General features: G+C 40.9%; 1 protein-coding gene across 3 annotated transcripts in view; it reads left to right on the top strand.

Annotated features, from left to right (window-relative positions):
- AFF1 (AF4/FMR2 family member 1) overlaps nt 1–18579 on the top strand; it is a 165065-nt gene extending 146486 nt beyond the window's left edge. For 2 of the 3 annotated variants that reach the window (XM_006907569.3, XM_006907570.3), the window contains 9 exons: nt 7202–7305; nt 8124–8370; nt 9048–9139; nt 9357–9414; nt 12243–12379; nt 12969–13040; nt 13475–13612; nt 15513–15715; nt 16799–16938. In XM_006907569.3, coding sequence (XP_006907631.1) covers nt 7202–7305; nt 8124–8370; nt 9048–9139; nt 9357–9414; nt 12243–12379; nt 12969–13040; nt 13475–13612; nt 15513–15715; nt 16799–16920 — 1173 coding nt within the window. In that variant the 3' untranslated portion in view covers nt 16921–16938. Of the gene's footprint in view, nt 1–7201; nt 7306–8123; nt 8371–9047; nt 9140–9356; nt 9415–12242; nt 12380–12968; nt 13041–13474; nt 13613–15512; nt 15716–16798 lie in introns of all 3 variants that reach the window. The other variant, XM_006907568.3, reaches the window with a different exon arrangement.
- The last annotated feature ends 385 nt before the right edge of the window (nt 18580–18964 follow it).

Here is an 18964-nt window from a genome sequence, read left to right as displayed (position 1 = left end):
GGGTTCAAGCACTTTTTTAGCTAGAAGAGGGTATATTTTTTCTCATGCGAGAAAACTACTAAAACCGTGTTTGTGAGTTAAAGGTGTAAAACTTAATGGAGGAAATTGTGATGGACCTGGCTAGGATAACGGTACCTAGTGTACCTGAAAAGACTTAACAAATACACTCATTTACCTCCTCGTCCTCCTCCTGGGAACTCTTTTATCACCTGTCCCCCCAGCTACCATGGTCTTGTCTAGTCTCCAACGTGCACCTTCTGCATTAGCTGGAATGAGGGGAAGTATTAGTTTCTAAAAATGCTTACTAACCAGGTGGCAGTGTTAGAAATCAGAGGCTCCCCCAGACAGTTCTCAGCCCAGTCCACACTTTAATGCAGATCTAGAAGTGTCGCTTGTGGCTCCCGAAAGGGAAACTCAGCCCTCCCTGTCGAGTACATGAATTGCGCCCTCCAAAAGCCATTCCCAGCCAGTGGCTGGGCTCCACTAGGGCCTCTCATTTGTCTTTCAGTTTAGAGGATGGAAAAATAATGACCCCCGCATATCAGCCAAGTGTGCTTTCTTTAAAGCCCTGGAAGCAGCTGAGAGCTCTGGCCCTGGGAACAGTCTGCCTCTGCCGCAGCACTGACAGGGTCAGGGTCCGAGGCAGTGGCGCCAAACCCTGGCTGCACACTGTGGTCACCTGGGGAGCCTTCAGTACTGGTGACAGGCTGCACGCCCCCACACTCCCACCTCCATAGGTATTCTTAAAATTCTGTTAATCCGGACACCTAGGGCGGCTGGGAGCCCCTGCAGCAGAGCCTTGTACAGGGCCAAGATTGTACAAAGCTGTTTCTTTGGATCGAAAAATTCTTCCAGTGTGCTGCATGGATCTAGGAAACCAGGAATTCTTGAAGTATGTCATAAGTTAGAAACATTACTTAGAAGCTTTCTGATAAATATAAAAATTGGTCCACTGTATAGTTATTTCGTGATCAGAGAACCATGCGTCATTTGGTTTCACTTCCTGCTGGGTTCCAGGTATTGTTAGCATTGAGCATTGTGATCCTCAGACCCTTCCCTGCGTGGAGCAGGTTTCCCCCTTTGCTGTCATGACCCTGACTCTGTTTGGTCAGGGTGCCAAGCTGTCCCCGTGGGCAGCCCAGCACGTAGGCCTGGAACCCGAGGCAGTGCTATTCTCTCTTTAAGCTTGGGTGCCTTTCCTCAAATCTGGTAGTGGAGACTTACTCATATTCTTCATTTTAAGTGGAATCACTAGAAGAAGCTCTCTGAGGATTTAGTGAGAACAGTTGAAGAAGTATACCTGATCTTTTACATTAGTGGAATTTAGTGTTTTTATTGAAAAGCCTTTTATGGTCTGTCCCTCCCCTGAAGCAAAATTTAGGAAATATTTTCAGAGGATAAACATCCTTGAAGCCATTTTAGACTTAAAAGGGTGAAAAGGTAATCATAAAGAGTTCATGGTGGTTAACAGCTGTGATGAAGCCGTCAGATGTGGCACCTATAGAAATGTACATATATATATATATATATATACATATAATTTTACTATAAAGGAGTGGGTAGGGAACAGTTAGTTCATGGGGAAAAGTAGAGAAAATTGTGAGGGTAAAAAGGCATGAACCCACAGTGCTTTTTACATAAACTATGTAAGTTCATCATCCTGATTATAGTTTCTAATTTAAAGTACAACTTATTTTTTTAAATAATTTTTATACCTAAATTGTTTTCTAGATTTGAAAGAAAAATTGAAGTTGAGAAGCACAATAACATATATGGTCAGGCTGGTGCCATTGAGAGGGCTTAAAATGCACCTAATATGCGAAGCGTAGTTCTGGCCACCTCTATAAAGATCTCATTTAATTCTATCATTTAAAGATTGCTATTCAAAAAAAAAAAAAAAAGCTAGACTATCTTAATAGTCATTTAGATAAATAACAGGACAGGGAGGAACATTCATTCCTGTCATTTCCTTTTTCTAAATAATCAGCTTACAGACCAAGAAGCTTTGACATTTTTTGGAAACATTTCAGCGCCATCATTTATGTGTATTTTGAGACATGAGAAAGAGAAGTTATGGGATATGGTGAGGAATGTGCATTTTTATTGTTCAAGGATGGTTGTTGGTTCAGTCCTTCCCTTCTATCCAAGATCTGTCTCCAGATCAACATTCCTAGTTATTGTCCTTCAAAATCAAGGGTTTGAAGGACAATAATTTCCCGAAGCCACTTTAATTTCTTCATGCTTGTTAAGTTACCCTAAGAAGAGCATTGTAACCATATGCATGTTAAGGCTGTTTTAAGGCATTCTAATGCCTGTTTTTCCCCTCACCAACAAGAAGAAAAAACGTGGATTAATTTTTTTTTTCTGTAGTACTTATCCCAGTGACTATATTATAGCCTGTCTTCTCAGTAAGTCCTACCCTCATTCTTAATGCTAAGTTGGAGTTGGCATCTGCTGTATCTTTTTTTTAATTAACTGTTTTGGGGTGACATTGGTTAATAAGATTATATAGGTTTCAAGTGTACAGTCAGTTGTATAATACATTATCTGTATATTGCATTGTGTGCTCAGCACCCAAAGTCTAGTCTCTTTCTGTCACCCCGTTACCCTCTTCACCCTCTCCCCACCCTCTTCCTCTCTGGGAACAGACCATACTGTTGTCTGTGTCCACGAGGTTTGTTTGTTTTGTTTGTTGCTTTTTGTTTTATATCCCACATATGAGAGAAATCATATGGTTCTTGTCCTTTTCCTACTCTGTGTTGTCTTCTTATTGAACCGTCCGCAGAGGCACGTCCCAGAGAAGTACCCAGATTTCCCAAAAGGCTGCTTCTCCACTTTTCCTACGCTGTATGTGCTACCAGGCTCATTTCTTCCTGTGGAAGAAGATGACGGAGTCTTAGAATTTGAGTGCCGAGGCCTGCAGGTCACTCGTTCAGCCGCTGCCTTATATGGATGAGATCCAGAAAGGCTCTAACGTCATTTGCTGCTTAGTAAAAGCAGGTTTGGAGCTTAGGTATGCTGATTCCTCCCAGTCCAGTGCCCTTTCTTTTCTGTCACACTTTTTCCCCACCACACAAGAGTCTGGTGGGAGGATTCTTGGAGAGAGTCACACGGTCATAGTTCAAGACCATTGTACTGACTCTGGCAGTTGTGGTATCATCCCTGACTCAGTCTCTGCATTACTGACACCCCAGTGCTGTACCCCCTACCCACTCCTTCTCCACTTCATGTTACCCTTTCAGATGCCTCTCATCTCTCCCCACCACAGCCAGGCTCCTACAAGACTACCTTAACCCCTGTTAGAAACATTATGGCCCCAAATGCGTGTCAGTTCTGAAAAAGCCACCTTTATTTCCCCTTCTCGCTACAGGTACCTAGATGGTAAGCCAGCGCTGGGCGGGCACCAGGCTGCCCTACAGCACTCTCGTCCCGAAACCACCTTGGTCTAGCACAGTCCTTCCTCTTCCTTTTATGGGCTTCATTCTTGCCCTTTGCTCTTCTCCGTGGGTGGAGCGGCATTTGGCATATAATCCCTGGCTGCCTGGCCCGACAGGTTAAGAAAAGCAAACAAGTCAGTTAGGACCAGGTCATCAGCCAGCAGCCTCCTCTTGTAGGTGCAGCACCACTGAGACACTTATCCTTCTGGGAAAAGGGAACTTCCAACACCCAGACCTCCACAAGATGCCCTGATATGGAGCTCAATCTGTGGCTAAGCCACAGGGCAGAGGAGACTTCTTTTTCCTCTAGAAGAGAGAGTTCAACGCTCTCATCTCATTTTCAAATGGCTTCTCGATCCAGAAAAACCTTAACTCCTTCCCTCCTGTTTTCCAGTCTTGAAATTCAAGCCTGCATTTCCTGCTACCCCGTATTGTGAGGCTCCCTCTTCCTGAATCCGTCCACTTAAAGTTGTAGTGCAGTACTGTTTCCAGGGACCTCAGCTGTGCCCCTCAGCTGCTAAACTTAATTTCCATGCCAGTTAACAAATACGTAGTGCCTGCTCTAGGGAAGCCTCTGTTACTGTTCCAGACAGAAGATGACAGGGTTCCAAATACACAGTGTACAAAAATACTAACCTCAAGCCCAGAGGCTTGAGCTCAGTCAAGTGAGCAAAATGAATAGAAGAGGATTTTTGCTTTAGTTGGTTTAATGACTTCCTTTCTGCCAGCTTACAGAATATCATCAGCTTCTAAGTTGCTACATGTCAGTATGAAGCACATTACTCCAGGAAGTGCCAACAAAGTTGTTAATGCTAGCTTTGAAGTCAGTATTTAGTGATTTCTTGGTTTGTTGTTTTTTTTGGGGGGCGGGAGGGCGGGTGAGGGGCTGTTCTCTTGAGTCACGGATTGGCACAAGCCAGGGTTATAACCAGTTTGTAAGGATTGACTCACTATGAATCTTATTTTCATATGTGGTTTAGAAGGTCTGCCACTTTGGTTTAGAGTCATAACTAGCATGTTCTAAGCAGCATGAAAATATACAAACAAAAATTAACTGTCTCGTTCCACCTCTGAGGTCTGGTGTTTTCTTTAGGAAGTAAACTGCAGATGGATTATGCTTAGTTTTGCCTTGGGGGCTTATCCCATGTGTAACTAACTGCCTAGAAATACCTTCGACTAAAAAAAGTATATGTTACTAACTACCTCATATACAATGTCTGTCTAGATACTTTAGCAATTTCTGCGACGTTTCCCAAAGATAAATTTCCTGTCTTCTTGCACTGCTTGCTAGGCCAGTTTGCAGCCTTTCATCTAAAACTCAGGAGAATTCATTAAACCTGTTGGTGGCAGAGACCCTGGGGCACAGTTGGTTAAGTGACAAGGAGGATGCTCCCAGTGGTAGGGACCTCTCTTAATCCAGTCATTTCCAATTTATTCTTTTTTCTCTGCTAACATCGATGACTGACTCAAGAAGCTTTACCATTATGGATTGTTGAATGGAGGCCTGGGTGCTGTGCAAAGCCACAACGGGCTTACATTTCTCCTGAACTGTGCTTCAGGATTCTGCTGCTGGCTCACGCTGAGTGCCACATGAGGAACAGCTGGGTGAAATTTCCTGTCAGGTTTCAGTTGTGCTTTCAGGATGTGCTTATTTATGTCACAAGTTATCTCCTTATTAGGTTTCTCAAGATATTTTTTCCCCACTGTTCTGTAATGAATGGTTATATTTCTGAGCACCTGGTTCGCTTTTATCTTATCTCGCCTGTACATTTTATAATTCCTTCTTTGCCTTAGCTAGTTGGAGTTTCAGAGCCCACTTTGCAGATCCTCTCTAGAAGTGTGTGGAGCAGCGCTATCCAATAGAAATGTAATGTGAGCCACATATGTAATTTAACATTTTCTAGTAGCCACACTAAGAAATATAAAAAGGGGGCAGGGGCACACCAGTAAAGTAATTTTAATAATAATTTTATTGAATCTAAAATATCACTTAAACATTTAATCAATATAAAAATTATTACATTTTCCTTTGTTACACTGAGTTCTTAAAGCCACTTGTCACTTCAGACTAGCCACATCCAAGCACTCCCTAGATGTGGGGCTGTCGAGTGGGAGTGTGCAGGACAGTGCAGAATTGATGGCCCCCAAAGGTACAAGCCTTCCCTTGGATTTACTTTCTCTCCTCCACCCATGTTTTCCTTTCTTAATGTTCGCACTTGTGTGCACACTAAGAGATTAAAAACAAGCATATTTACAAGCCACCTAGAATGATGCGCTTTGAAACAAGAAATGTTTTTCCAAAGGTGTTGATGACGAGCTGAATGGAAATACACTTTCGGGCACATTAGTTTGCAGGATGCCGGGAGGATGGTGTGTTTTTTAATATTTCTCCTTCTTTTGAGCGGGGCTAGGCTGCTTATTAGTGACTGGGCAGAGCGTGAGTCTGCACATCTTAATTCATTCATTTTTCTTGGAGAAATTCAAGGAACATGAGACAGAAACAGACAGAGAGAAGCAGAGACAGTCAGTGGTGAAAACCGGGCCTCCCACAGTCGGTTAATTCGAAGAATGTTTGTTTCCCTTAAGGCTTTAAGGGAAGATTTCAGGTTTTTGAGAGATTGTCCTAGATTGTCTGGTGGTGTCCCAGATTTCTTTCTTGCTGGACTGATAGTTGGAGTTTAATTCTAAATGCACATCAGCATTAATTGAGCAGCTCCCACCAATCACTTCACCTTCGCTTGCGGGAACAGCGGTAGCTCCTGCCCATGCAGCGTTGCCCGAGCCCAGACCAGGGTGCAGGAGACCACCGCCCAGTCGCTGGGTCTGCGTGCTGGACTTTGTGCAAACTTGCTGTACATGTTGACAAGCGAGCACAAGAACATGACTTTGGCCATGGAGAATTTTTTGTTCTTTGAATGATCTCATGTGTTTATCTTTCACTTTAGCTGGTATAAATGGATGCTTTTGATGTACTTAACTCTTGGTAGAGTTAAACATCCCTTCTCATTACTCCTCCGTCACTTAAAATCATATTTAAGAATCCTTAATTTTCTATCAAATATCTTGAAAAACAAAAACATATGACTGTATCTTTCTTTACATGTATAGATTTAGTTTTTTAAAAAAGAAACAAAATGTATCAGTGGAGGAGAAAAAGCCAGAGTCCAAAAGCAACTATTTTTATTTTGTCGTATGCCTTTCTGGCCCTGTCTGTAAGACACATAGAGGATTTCGTAGCCTGTTTCGTTTTCGACAATTTACTTGCTTATTCATTAGGAGAAAAGCTAAGCTTTAAGTACTCCACTTCTAATTTTATATGAGCAATAAATTGGTGTAAGTGGATGGTTCTTTTGAAAGAACAGGGGAACCTTACTCATAAAATCAGCTGTTGTTACTTGATGTGAATAGGCATGTTTTTTTGACTTTTTATATTTAGAAAACAACGATGTATTGAAGTCTACTACTTATTCTTGTTGTCAGCTATTACTTAGGCATCCTTTCTTTCCTGAGTATAAAGAACAGTCCCTCCTCATGCAAAACTTGGTCTCTGCACAGATCACATCAAATCTAGATTGTCTGCCTCCCCCTGCCCGCGCGCGCGCGCGCACACACACACGACGTAGGTACTTAGAAGACTGCTGTGTGTGTATAGGTAGATGTCTCCAAAAGTTTAACTGTTCTCATTGTTTTTGCTGTACTACTTTTTCTATTTTGCCTGTACGATTATGTTTCTAAGAGTTTACTCTGTTATACTACCATCATAGGGTGAAGCAGAAAGAGACCATGATAGCAAGAAAGTCAGACTGGAGAAAGAAATCAAATCACAATCTTCATCTTCATCCTCTCACAAGGAATCTTCTAAAACAAAGTGAGTATAGAGATTAGGAACAGCCTAGAAAGGTGATCGAGTCTTCCTGAGTCTTGACATGGCAAAAACGTTTTTGTTCTGCAGTAGAATGAGTGGATTAATAAACTCATTCAGGATCATTTGGATGTTGTGGTAAGTTTGTTTCATACTGCTTTCATCCATGAGGACCTTATAGAAATTAACAATTCATTTGGCAGCAAACTTGGATTTATCAAAAACATTTTAACAGTGGAACATTTCCTAAACACCTGGAATTGACTTCTTTATAAAGGAATTTTTACATAAGGATAAAAGAGATGCTATTATTATCTCTACGTTGCAGAATTAGAAACCAAGACGCAGAAAATGACTTGTCCAGAGTTACAAAAAGTAACTATTATTCACTCACTGATTTGTTCAAGAAATTGCTTCACAAAACGATGTGGCAAAAGCAAGTGCATAGTGTTACTGTGAAAGGGTTTGAGAGTGAGAGAAGGAGTCAGATGTGAAGGTGGCAGCTGGGCTTGCCTGCTTGTGGAAAGGGACAGGTTAGGGAGCCGCTAATGCAAACAGACTTGCTTAGGGAAGGTTAGAGCCACTGGCAGACTCCACAAGCTCAGTGACAAATCATACAACTTCATTTATTACTCATCAACAGGACTGGATTTTTCAAAGGCATCAAAAGTCCCTGAAATTTGGCCTTTCTACAAAAAAAAAATGGGCTTCACAGTTTGTGGTATCTTAGTCTTTTGTGTCAGCAGCCATAGTGTCCTTTTAACTAAACGACTAAGTTATGTAGTTCGTGTTCTACCTTAGTTTCATATGATGTTTCATTCCAGACCACCTAGGCCCTCCTCTGAGCCCTCAAAGAAGGACATGCTTCCCCCTACACTTGTGTCATCCTCATCCTCATCCTCCCAGAAGCCAGCCAAGCCTGCACAGAAGAGGCCACGACGGGAAGCACACCCTTGTGGCCAGGACCCTCCCAAAAGTGCCAGTAGTACCAAGGGCAGCCATAAGGACTCTCCCGTCCCCAAGCGCAGAAAAGCAGAGGGGAAGAGTTCTGGAAGCTCTACAGAACACAAAGTAAGTAGGGGAAGCCTCAGTTTTGTGAAATGGGATATATCGATGTGTGTCTTTACTTGAAACTCCCAAATAGGTTAAGTTCCTAACAATGGTACTTCAGAGCTATTCATCAGTTTTAATAAGGCAATAATGAGTTGTTTGTGTATAAAATTCTGCTCTTCAGAGGAAGAGTAAAACATAGTTAGCAATGCATGAACATTTAGGTGTCAGTTTGCTCTTAAAGTGATTCAGAGGTGAAAAATCAGATGTTTCGTGTTAATTTTCTCTCAGGTGTTTTGTAGTAATAAATGGTTATCCTGGTTAGTTGTTGGTTTGAATATTTGATCTCATACTTTCATTATTGATTATGATGGGAAAAAGTTATCCACTTTTCTCAAATGCAAGTTCCTGGCTTCCTGTTAACCTGGGTGTGTGTATATTAACTAAAAAGAAAATGTTACGTTTATCTTTGTCATTATCTGTTCTCCTGAACAGTTTTGTCTTATATGTTTTTGAGTCTCCACTGTAATCGGAACCTACAGTTTCAGTTAAATCTAGCTGAAGTGCCTGACTAAGCTAAATTATGCAGTGTTTGATTTCCTCTTTTTTGAATTATTTTGGACTAATTCAAAGGGATGGTACATTTAGGTCAATGATCTTAAATGTTAGAGTGTGATCTGTATAATGATTTTTTAAAGGGATCTTCTGGAGACACTGCAAATCCTTTTCCTGTGCCTTCTTTGCCAAATGGTAACTCTAAACCAGGGAAGCCTCAAGCAAAGTTTGACAAGTAAGATTTTGGATGCTCACTTCTTATTTATTTGCCTGTTCTTTCTTCCTCCTTCCCCCTCCTCCTCACTTCCTTTTCCCCTTCTTTGCCTTCTTTCTCTTCTTTGCCCTCCTCTCCTCCCATCGTTTTTCACCCTCTGAGTCTTCTTCAGTCATCTCGCGTCAGTCTAGTTATTTTAGGTTCACATGACCCACCCCGATCTTCTCTTCCCTTTCAGACAAGCAGAGCTTCACATGAAGGAGGCGAAAAAGTTGAAGCAAAAAGCAGAGTTAATGGTCAGTCTTAGCTCTTTATTCCTTTGGTAGAATGTTTTCTGGAAAAATATTTGTTATCTTATTCTACTGTGTCCAGACCACTAAATATATTGGGGCGGGGGTTTTGGGGGTGGGCAGTGGCAGGAGGGAGGAGTATGACACTGACCATAACATAAGCAGGATCTTGAGTGAGGGGTAAGGGATTCTTAGTGAAATTATTATGATTTTTTTGACTCCATTAATTGGTCATGGGAAAATATACAAAGTACCTAGTCACAAGTTTTGTATCTAAATGAGTGAAAGTTGATCTACCATGTAGTGTTTTATTTAATACACGAGTGCATCCTGTCCCACTGAATTAGTTCTTTGGGTATGAAAAACGGATCCTGCTATTGAAAGTTACTCTATTTGTGTTTAACCTGAAATATTTGAAAGGTGAGGTAGCCTATTTGCATTCCAGAATCATCTTAGAGCCCTTGAGAGACTAACGTGAGGGAATCCTAGACCAAAGCCATTAGATGAAATTTTAAGATGAAGGCAACGATTGCACCGTTGTCAAACGTGCTTTAAAAAAAATGAACTGTTTCTACCTGGTGGCTGTTGGACTTTCTGGAAGGCGATGGTTTTGTTATTAATTGCATACGTAATTAAATGTGGTTTCACATCTTTGCTGCTACAATATAATTAGTGTTTGCTCTTTGTCATATTTAAACATCTAAACTTAATGTATTCTCGAAAGCTAAACTCCGGCAAATACCATGTGTTGAACGTACCACAGAAGAAGAGTGTGGGTTGCCTTTATTTTCCCACATGCAAACCTATCCACACACTCTACAGGCCCATAGGGCTCTGAATCAGATCTGTGCGTGGCAGACATCAAGATCGGCCTGGTGCTCGTAGCCCCAGTCTGTAGACTGACATCTGTTCTCAGACGGGCTAGGGAGGGCTGGGCTGAGACCCTTTTTTATCAGGTCCCCATTCACTGGAGCAAAATGTTTATTGAGTCCTCACCATGCTGGATTTTGTAAGGGGATCAGCGACAACCCTCCATAGTCCTGTCTCTAAAGCCACGTGGTACCAGGATGATCTGAATCAGATTAAGAGGACTAAGACTGTGACAAACAATGGTATCTTTTCAGCCTTCTTCCTTCCAACTTTTCAAGGTTGTTGCTAGGACTGTATGAATCTTTTGAGTTCTGAAAAAGAGTAAATATTCAGTTCTTTGGCAGCCAGTTATGTAAAACTTATCTTTTGACATTGGACACTTTCAGCCTTAGATTCCTTCATTATTCAAACAAGTAAGTATTCTACAGGGAACTTTGTTTTGCTTTTAATCTGTATACATGCGCATCTTTTTTTCTCCCTACCTAAGCCAGCCACACATCCCATTGACCCAAGACAGTCCTGATCTATGCCTGTTGCAACCCATTTTAATAAATAATAATGTTTCATTTCAGTCTCAAAATGTGCCAGTTTGGACAAAAACCTGAATGGCCAGCCTCTTTGCGATATTATCCTTTAATTGCACAGTGTCTCAAAGGTGTCCATTTCACATTCCAAATAGTTAAGTACACAACTGAATATAGAGAAGTATATTTCACCTCTACATTATGCTCATTGTCGAGTAGGGAAATAACTCTGATACTTTCACACAGTCTCAGGAGCTACATGGGGAGTTTATCACAGGTATATTTGCATTATTAGCCTTACAGCTTACTTAAGGAGGTGAATATTGACAGATAGTGTTACTGTAGTTTCTTCTGTTTATGCCCTAAGGCAACTATGAAATTTGGAAATTCGGTGAAAGATATGGTAGTGAATAAATAAATTCGAAGAGTTAAATCCCCACCAGTAAAGCAAACCAGAAAGGCCCTGTACTGCTGGTTAATTGGGCCATGCTAATTTGATTTTTTTTTTCTTTTTGTCACTATTTTTCTGAGCCTAGGAAAAAAAAAAATATTTTAAAGTCAAGTTATTTAAAAAAAATTAGTAGCCTTAACTTTCTTTCTGATATGTCACTATCTTTTTATACTCCAGTCTTTACTGTATCATTCTCTTTTTTTTTGTTGAACATTATCAAATTGAAAGCATTAGCAGAAACTACAGACTTACACATGTATTTATCAGTTGCTCTTACAATGCTGTGCATCTGCCACGTGTAGGAAAGAAGTCGAGGCGCTTCTCAGTCTCAGTGAATTAGCTGCGTTCCACTGACCGAGAAGACCGTTGAGGGATAAAATGTATATTCAGGTTTAGGTGACTACCAGTATCAGATTTCATTTTTATTTCTGTGTTCCCTTTAAGAGTCTCTGCAGTTTTATCCTCAGTTGGCCCAGGGGATAGCCTTGTACACTTAACTCAGACTTCCAAAGGAGATTACATAATTTGTTGAGCTCTAAGATAGCATGAAACAATTATTGTTTGACATAGTATCTAAGATGCTCATGAACCATAATGTTTTCTACTTGTTATAAGATAAACTTCAAAACATACAAAGAAACTTGTGTCTGCATTACTCTAGATGTATAGAGATGAATATTCCTCAGGAAAATTATTTGAGTAATTGCACACTAATAACAAGGGGACTGTACTCATTGCCTTTATTTGAATATGTATTTTAATAAGATTTCGAGAGTATGGTCTTAATGCAGGATTATTTTCTTTTTCCTACTGAATTTGTTCTAAAAGAACATTTCAGTAGGTCAGCCAACAGGCTTTGGTCATCATTTTGGTTTGTTTTGTTCTTGCACTTCTCTGTAGCCATAATTAAACTGTGACAGCAGAGGAAAGTTGTAAAGGATGTGGCTGTGTGTCTCAGGCCTAACAGTGACCATGTTCTTTTCCTACAGACAGACAAGGTTGGGAAGGCTTTTAAGTACTTGGAAGCCGCCTTGTCCTTCATTGAGTGTGGGATTTCCATGGAGTTGGAAAGCCCAGCGTCCAAGTCAGCCTACTCACTATACTCTGAAACTGAAGACCTCATTAAGTAAGTGGCAGGTCATTTTGCCATTCTCGTAAGTACTTCTCTTTCCTCACCTTTATTGCTGTAATCCACTTGAACCCTAGTATGAAGGCAGCTTAGTAAAGGGGAGCCTTAAAAAAGATACTGATCCAAGAACTTTTTTTTTTTTTTTGTCCTGAACTGAAATTATATTCTAGGTGAATGCTAGGACAGAGAAGTTGGATCCAGCGACCTCATTTGCCAGGTGCACTGTGAAATGCCAAACCTTTCAGAGAGAGGTTGGTTTTTCCAGTTTGGCTTTCTTATCAGATGCACTCTCATCTCAGTTTTACCTTCCTTCCTTATCTGCATTTCAACTGGGCACTCAAGTCAGGACATAAGTCTGCTTGGGGTCAAGTTAGTGGACAGGCCAGCAAAGAGACACGTTCTCACTGGTTTTTTGAATGGCCCGAATTGTTGCTCCAAAGCCTTATTTTTTTCCTACATTGCTCTCATCTTCACATCTTCAGGATAAATCGATATAAAACCAAGACAAACATAATAAGATGTCTTTGTGTCAGGGATTTTCCAACTGCTTTTATTTAACCCGGATCTATTTTTATATTTTCTATAGGTTCATAATGTCATTGAAATCCTTCTCAGATGCCACAGCACCAACACAAGAGAAAATATTTGCTGTTTTATGGTGAGTACTTTTTTTGTCTAAATGGTGTCACATTTGTTTTTGTATCTTTTGATGTTACAAAGAGATTTTGAAATTTGTTTACTTTGCATGAAAATTCCAGTGAAAGGTGAATCAGTAAAAGATTAAAGTCAAGGGTTGATTGCACTGAGAGTTAAAATTATTATGAAATGGCACCTACTGCCATTTTACTGATGACTCAGTAAGTGCTTTAGTCCTGTGACTTAAGTGATATCCTTGTATTTTTGTATTTTCTACCAATATTTAGTTCCGATGCCAGTGAACAGTGCAGTAAGAGTCTTAAGATATTCTTCCTCATGCAGATGAGGAAAACTCAATGTGTTCATTAGGCCGTAGAAGATTAGTTGGCTTCTGCAGTAGTGACGCTCATGCCTGCAAGGTGATTCTTCATTTTAACGTCTGTTTTATGTTCATAGCATGCGTTGCCAGTCCATTTTGAACATGGCGATGTTTCGTTGTAAAAAAGACAGAGCAATAAGGTATTCTCGTACTCTTAATGAGCACTTCCAGAGTTCTTCCAGAGTTGCCCAGACACCTTCTCCATGCATTGCAAGGTAATGATGAGCTAATTTAAATAAATTCCAATATTGGTTCATTATTTACCATTTGGATATACATGTGACTTTGGCTTTTCAAAAATTCTATATGTGTATGTGCTTATTTGCTCCTTCAACTTAAATCATTTGCATCTTTTAGTCTTTTCAAGGAATATTTATAAATCAAGGTGCTTGCTGATTGGGTAACAAAATATAATTGCAAAGACTACAGGGTCAAAATGTTAGAGCTTTGAAGATCCTTAGCTATGCCTAAGGACACAAAACAACTAGAGCCAGAGCCAACAGAACCAGAGCCAAAAACCCTTTTCTATTTACACGGCATCTTGGCGTTTCAGCAAATAACAACTCTCCAGACCATAGGCCCTCCATCTTCTGCAGGATCCATAACAGTGACATTAAGAACATAAACGATCATCTTTAGTTAAAAATTTCCCCACTTTGTAAATTGAAATTGTTCATCTGTGCCATAAGATGTTGAAAAACAGGATCCTTAGAATTTTCTTCTCTGTAGTAGCTGCCTAATATTTTTTAAATTTGGTCATACTTCATGACAAGTTCCTAGTTCTGATAGGTTTTGCTGTTTTGAGATTATCACCTAGAAGATTGCCCTGTTTCCAGCACATTCAAAAGAAGAGACACCTATATGGCCTCTCTTAAAAAAAGTCCTGAGAAATAACTTTTCACCTCTGAAAATTTTCATGACTCCCACCTCTGAGATATTATTTTAAGTTAATACATCGTCAGTCACATTATTTTGGATAACTCCATTAGCATTTGTCCAACCAACATAGACCGAGTCCTTTCTTTGTACCAAACCTTGTTTTAGGTCCAGGGGATACAGCAGTAAACAAAGTAGACGAGACTCACTGCTGTTGTGGAGCTTCACTCTAGTCCTTCAAATTGTGTGTGCTGCTGGGGACACTTAGGATTCATGCAACTCAAAGAGCAGGTTACTGCAACTCTCATTACGAGGTTACTGCTGCTGACCTATTTTTCCATTTTATATCCAGTAGGCCTAAGTGATTTCACTTGTGTTTCTCATTTTATCCACCTCAAGGCACTTGTTAACTTGCATGTACTGGTATATAGTCAAGAAGAGAGTAGAGGGAAGATTATGAATCCCCTGATACATGATGCTTCCTCACCTGGTCTCCTCGTAGGCTGTTTTACTGCATTCAGTCATTGATTCAGCAGATATTTATCAAAAGCCTACTCTTTGCACCTACTCTGCTAAATGCTAGAAATGCAAAGATTAATAAGAAATGGTGCCTGCCTTCAAGATGCTTGTGACTCAGGAAAAGGAATAAACAGAAAAGTATAATGGAATGTGAGAAATGCAATAGACAAGCTAATAAATAAATGCAAGGAAACAAAGTCAGTGGCAGAAAGGAAGCCTTGATGTCGCCCAGGCGTCTGGAAGAGTGCCAGGGGCAGAGTAGGTGCCCTGCTACTGTTCATTGAGTGGACGAAAGAACGAATATATAGGTGATTGGGACTGCCTTCACAGGGCAGCACTGTCTTCCTAGGAGAAGTCGGAGTAGGGGTGAGGAGAGGAAGGGACTCCAGGCCTAGGGAGTGGGCGATGTAAACAGCCTGGGAAAGCGGGTTGGGGATACAGACTTGCCCACCTGATTCTATGCCCAGTGAAGGATGCCCAGCCTCCATCTAGTTATTCTTTCCGTTTGCTGGGTCCCCTCCCCCTGTATTTTATGGAATAAATCCAGAAATACTGAGTGAAGGGCATTTTTTCCTGTCTGTTGGACCTTATAGGAGTGATTGTCATTTTGGCTAGTACACACCGAAACTTCGCGACCTGGCCTATAGTTCCAGAGACAGGAAGTCTGTAATCTGGAGGTTTTGGTGATTAATCAGTTCTTCCTTTTCTTTCGCCTTTCAGAAGCACAGGCACACCATCCCCCCTCTCTCCAGTGCCTTCTGCCAGCTCCGTAGGGTCCCAGTCAAGCGCTGGCAGCGTGGGCAGCGGGGGCATGCCTGCCGCCATCCAAAACATGACGTCTTCCTATATCACCGTTACTTCCCACATCCTTACCGCCTTTGATCTTTGGGAACAGGCTGAGGTCCTTACAAGGAAGAATAAAGGTAAATGGCTCTGGTGGTAATCACCGGGGCATGGCGCCTGGCAGGGAATAGCATCATTTGTATTTTATGTTCATTTCTTTGAAGAGAAGGAAACGTGTAGTTATTTGTTCTTAAATTTTCTCTATTCTGCCTCATAACCTAGTCGTAGTTCTTTTTTGAGCTCTGTGGCATGGAGCTGACTTTCTTTGGCTAGATTTTAGCAAAATTAAATTAGAAGTGGCTTCAGCACCTTCACAAGTTCGGGCATCATCCTTCCAGCCTGAACTGAAATGCTAGCAAAAGGGCAGGGCAGATGAAGAAAGGAAGTCACTGGCTCTCCCGAGGCTCAGCAAGTTTGGGATATGAAGTAGCATAACTTCACTACAGAGTTTGTTTTCATTGTATGTTAAGAAAGATAGTTAGCGACAGTACAAGAAATATGGCATAAGTAAACATTCTTAAAACTTGTGTGAGGAGTGGTTCCGTAGAGTAGTGATTAGCACATCTGCTTTACACGCAGAAGGTCTTGGGTTCCAGCCTCAGCGGAGCCACAGCCCATACCCCGGGTGCACCAGGCCCCCGGTTTGCGCCACGAGCGCGGGAGGAGACGCGCCCCACCTTCAGAGATCCAGTTCTTAAGGGGAGACGGCAACATTCATAGGTCAGGGGTGGAAGGGGTGGAATTTAAAAAAAAAAAAAACTTGCGTGAGAAGAAGGCCCTTGGAGAAATCGAAGGTTTAGGAGATGGTGGAGCATGCTGTTAGAGGAACTGCTCGGTATGCGTGCCAGTGACCACTGAGTAAATACTTATATGTAAGTACTGGTTTCATGCTATTACATATTTTTTCCTGGCCGTAGCCACTTAACTACCTCACAGCCTCTTAGAACTTTCTTAGCAAACTAATGATGCTTTGCTAGGCATTATGGATTCAACTCTGAAATAAAACCCATAGCAAGCCATAACAGTAGATTGTAATTTTTTGCTCTGGTACATGAAGTACAGAATATTGTGGGGATTGTTTCTGGGACCTTGACTTCTTGTTTCCATTTTTATTTTTGTGCGTGCAAGTATGTTCACTTGGTTTGCTTTTGCTTTGTTTGCAGAGTTTTTTGCTCAGCTCAGCACAAGTGTGTGCACCTTGGCCCTCAACAGCAGTTTGACGGATCTGGTGCACTACACAAGACAGGGCTTTCAATGGCTAAAACAAGGAACCAAAATACCTTAACAAAGCCCCAAGTTGATTTCATGTCTTGGGAACTTTTTTGCACATTGGAAGCCTGAGAAACAGTCCAGACATTTGTCTTATCAGGACACGAAACTTGAGAAGAGAAGCACCATGAGATGGCCAGGACATTTGTCCACTTAAACTCTCAAGAACTGTGTGATCATTGGTTACGCAGGATGGTTATGCAGACGCAGAAACGAGGAGGCTGGCTTCAGAGATGATCTTGCCTTTCCTAACTAAAGGACGGAGTGCAATGTAGCCTAAGAGGGGCATATGATGGTCTAGAAACATTTCTGTATTTTTTAACCAGCAGGATGCAAGTCGCAAATGAAATGAGGGAAAACAGTTTCAGCTCTGAAAGCAAATTCACGTCATCTCAGTAGCCACGCTAGTCCATTCCCAAAAGGAAATATTTTTAACAATGAATTTTGGTGTAGGGTTTTGTGGATGATTTTTTCTTTCTTTTAAGTTTTTTGGGGAAATATTCGTTTGGTAAATTCTAACAGTCATCTGTAAAACATAAATTGTAAAAGACTCCACTGTACCCCACTCTCTGCCATTTGAACAGTGGCTTTGATAATACCAAGTATTGTCATAATTTATAGAATTGAAGGCAGCCACCCACGCCCCGCCCCGTGCCTGGAGTGCTGCACGTTCACCCCAGCTCTGGCTTCTTCATTACTGTGCTGAAAGTCGGCCCAAGTCGGAACAGCGGAAAGAGGAGCTCAGCACACGGGGAAGCCACGGGGGACGTGGCGCTGCCGTTCCCACCCCCTGCCTCAGCAAAAGGCATTTGCCATCAACTGAATTTTCTACCTTGGGGAAGAAGGGAATCAACGTTTATACGTGACCAGTTGGCTAAAGGGCTTTTTAATTTTTGTTTAAGTAGAGCTGGAATTTGAGGTGCTGATCTGTGGTCTACAGTTATGTGGTAATCCATGTTGTCTAACCAACTCAGAGTTTGTCAGCGAACAAAGAAAAATTAAATCTACTTCTTAGAGAGGCTATATTTTTCTGCTACAAATTATTTTATATTTATAGCGAAACTAGACTTTTCAGAGCCCTTGATTGTCTAGGGGAAATTAACTTCCAGAGAGGATGTGGAGATTTGGGGTGGTGAATTAGATTAAAAAAAAAAAAAAATCATCACCACATGCCTTTACTCCAGAGTGTTCTCAATCAATTAGATTTGACAGATTGAAGAGGAACCGTGGCCTTCCTATAAGTTGTTATTGCCATGTTATATACATTAAACCAAGTTTGTTTTGAATGAGCTAAAATGAAAGAACACATCAGAATTCCTACATATCATAAGCACAGATTTTCTTTTTCATTGATACTTTGAAGTTATTATCGGAAGCATTATTTCGAGTGCAGTGTTTTTAAAAGCCAATTCTTTTTACCCCTTTTAGAAGTAGAGTTTGCACATGTAATAAAATTGAGGAGTATTATCTCGACAATTGGATTATTTTTCTTCTTCTTTCATCCCCTACTGCCCCTCTAACATGTTTCCTACCAAGCATGTTTGACATTTTCCTATTTACTTACTAGCGAAGAAGGGATTACCATCTTTATTTATAATGAAGAAGTCTGAGGTCCATGTGATGAATGTAAGAACTTTCTTAGTAATTTGGCAAATATATAAAGGGATATGTTGAAGATGGGAGTGATGCTTGTTTTTCACAGTATGAATCGTGTGAAGCTCTTACGTCAGTGTCTTATCCAGCCTGTTCTGTTGTCATCACTACTTAGGGCAGGGGTCTGTTACTTTATATTTAGGTTAAAGCCAGAGAATTACAGCAGGAGTAATATCTGAGCATAAGAACTTCACGTGTAAGCTTGATGGACCAATTTCATTTATTGATGTTCTAAAGCAAAAAGTCTTGGTCCTTTTTAAATTACTCATTTAGAAAGCAGCCTGTCGTTAAATGAACAGTAATTGTCTGGCGGGTTGTGTGCTTGTGGCATCGAGTGTCCATCTCTTATATGTAGGAGACACCAGAATCAGGCTTATGTAATTATTTAACGTCTTTTTATCTTCCCC

The sequence above is a fragment of the Pteropus alecto genome, unplaced genomic scaffold (genome assembly GCF_000325575.1).
Source record: "Pteropus alecto unplaced genomic scaffold, ASM32557v1 scaffold161, whole genome shotgun sequence".
Classification (NCBI taxonomy): domain Eukaryota; kingdom Metazoa; phylum Chordata; class Mammalia; order Chiroptera; family Pteropodidae; genus Pteropus; species Pteropus alecto.
This window is presented reverse-complemented; position numbering and strand designations above follow the sequence as displayed.